The sequence below is a fragment of the Atta colombica genome, unplaced genomic scaffold, assembly GCF_001594045.1.
Source record: "Atta colombica isolate Treedump-2 unplaced genomic scaffold, Acol1.0 scaffold156, whole genome shotgun sequence".
Classification (NCBI taxonomy): domain Eukaryota; kingdom Metazoa; phylum Arthropoda; class Insecta; order Hymenoptera; family Formicidae; genus Atta; species Atta colombica.
The window spans coordinates 301,386-304,282 of record NW_017259246.1 but is presented as its reverse complement, the minus strand read 5'-3'; the positions used below and the strand labels follow the sequence as shown (position 1 = coordinate 304,282).

The window sequence follows — 2,897 nt, the reverse complement described above, 5'->3', positions numbered from 1 at the left end:
ATTTTTCGAACATGCAAAATATTATTTTAATGTCAAATTAAATTGCTTTTTATAAATAAAATAATCGTGATTTGATTAATGTGTTTATGATTTACGTAATCAAATTAATCGAGCTGTGTGAAGACACAACAGACACAAATTATACCCACACTATTCAAATTATGATTTACAATTTATGATTTTAGATCTCCAATTCGAAGATACCGAACAAATCAAAATATCCAACTGTGACAAACCTGAATGTCTATTAAAACAGGGATCAACTGTCAATATAGAAATGAAACTCGTGCCTAATAGAGATATTCAAAGTTTAACTAATAACGTGCAGGGAATTATTAACATCTTACCCATACCGTTCATAGGAGTTGATGGAACAAATGCCTGTGATAATATTTACAACACTGATGGTAACAAAATCGGTTGTCCCTTAAAGAAAGGCGAACAATATATATACAAAAACAGTTTCCCTATTTTATCAATATATCCCAGGGTAAGTTTGCAAATTTTAAAATTTAAAAAAGACTCATAATTGCGACTCATATTTATTAATAATTAAATATATATGTATAATAAACATATATAATATAACGTTAATTTGAGATTAAATTGGAATTTAATCAATTAGAAAAAAAACCAACATTGAGTTAAGTAATTTTATTACAATTGGTCAAATTCCAATCCAATCTCAATCTCTAATCTGATATTGGTTTAAGAATAATTTAACAATGATAATACATTTTTCTCTTTTAATTATGCGCAATTTGTTTCTTTCGTAACTTGATTTCAACCTGTTGCCATAAATGTTTGTTATAACTTTGTTTACAGATTTCAGTAACCGTACATTATGCATTGAAAGAAGGAAATGACAGAATTATGTGCTTCGAAGTACCAGCGAAAATTACGAAATAAAATACTTCATTTTGTTGATTTCGACATATTACAATTAAAAATACGCATAGTCAATGTAACTCTGAGCTTATGTAATTTAATTGGCTGATATTATGTAGCATTGTATGCAAATAATCCTTTCGATACAGAATATTGTGTAATGTATAAATACATTTTTTTAATAAAATAATTTTCTATTTTATTAAATAGAATTTTATTTATTTTTAATCAAAATATATATTCACTTATTTTATCTATTTTCTCATATTAAATTTTAATAATATTTTTGTTAGAGATAAAATTACTAGAGAAAAAATTGCCTAAATTGACGCACTTTTATAGACAAATTATCAATGAGAAAATTTATTAAACTAATTTTTAGCATTAAATTTTTAAATACCTTTATAATTGACAATTGTTAAATATTCAAAGTCTTTTATGAACGAGCGACTGATCATGTAGACTATACAAGTAATGAGTAATTTTCACTAATAATTAAATAATAATAAGTATTATAATTATAAATATTATAATATTGTAAATATTGTACTTTTATGATAAATGACCAATATACAAATAATGGATATTTTAATTAAGAATAATTAAAGAACTTTGATTTGGCCGATCATCGATAATATCGCAATAACGAGCATGCTTCACATAAGCACGAGTATTACAGTTATTTGATTTTGACAATTCACTTTTATATGCTTGTAATCGTTCGAAGTTTTTTGTATACGTATTTCATGTCTTCTTCCAAATCTATTCTATTTACTATCGTTCTACATTAAACTGCAATGGTTTTTTTTTTTACGATCTCATTAAAAATAAATATTTTTGAATCGCAGTTTATAATTTATTTTCTTTATTAGGCAGTTTATATATTATATAATTTATTTGCTTAATAATATGTTAAAAAACAAATCATTATATCTTTTGTTAAGCTATAATTATCTTTAATTCAAATTTGAAACATGTAGCCATATCTTATATCTTTCGCAACATTTTTTACAATGCGTCTATTAAGTAATTATTTTACGATTCTTGTAGTTATTAGTATAGTGTATCATATGCGCACTAAATTTGTATAATGCATGATGTATATTATGTATAACGTACAATATGTGCATTCAATTCATATATCGTACGATTAAATTTGAGTTGATGTATGCCCATTATTACGATTTTACCGTTGGTCGATCGAAAAGTATTCACAGGCGTATAATCAAGCCCCATAGGTAGCAGTCGAGGCGAGAAAATTTACACATATGAATATTAAAAAATGTCGAAAAATGAAAAAAAAAGGCAACTTGCAAATGAAGCATATAACTCGACAGAGAGTGATTCCCTGGAATATGTGTATATACAGCCTTTGTGAAAATTCCACTGAAATGACAAAGAAAAAATTCGACGCGCCTTCTCTGTAAAGCAGCCAAGTTTACAAGAATAAATGAGATTTATGAGATACTGCAAAGAAATTAATGAGCAAGCTTCAAAAGGAAATAATACGCGATTGGAATTGCATATACTTTTTAAATGAACATGCAGATTTATATACCTTTTCTCATTTTTATGAAGGAGGAAAATGAAGATTTTATACTTTTTCTTTAGTAATATAATAAAAAGATAAAGATATATCAAGAATAAATTATCTATCTATTAATGCAGTCACGTTGTTCTTATAGTTTATTGCTTGTAACAATAATAATGCTTTTTACATATTCTCGACAACGATAAATTATAACATACGTTTAACGTTCGATAATTCGCAGCTTCGTGCCAATGCTAGACTGTCGCATTTGAGAATGTCGGGCAATAATTACAGATACGTATAAAGTGAATTTCTTTAATTATGATGTTGGATTATTCGCGAAATTAATTTGTTTATCACATTTCGGCATATTGTTAATGATTATGTACTACGCGGTTGCTTTAATTTAAACAACGCCGATATTAAGAAATAATAACATAAGCGAAAGTTTGAAATTGACGTCATATATGGAAAGAAA

At 26.2% G+C, this 2,897-nt stretch overlaps 1 protein-coding gene across 1 annotated transcript in view; it reads left to right on the top strand.

Annotated features, from left to right (window-relative positions):
- Window positions 1–1,090, top strand: part of LOC108685774 (ecdysteroid-regulated 16 kDa protein-like) — a 3,907-nt gene extending 2,817 nt beyond the window's left edge. The window contains exons 2-3 of the mRNA XM_018190736.1: window positions 186–490; window positions 826–1,090. Of these exons, the coding sequence (XP_018046225.1) occupies window positions 186–490; window positions 826–909 (389 nt within the window). The 3' untranslated portion in view covers window positions 910–1,090. The remainder of the gene's footprint in view (window positions 1–185; window positions 491–825) is intronic.
- The last annotated feature ends 1,807 nt before the right edge of the window (window positions 1,091–2,897 follow it).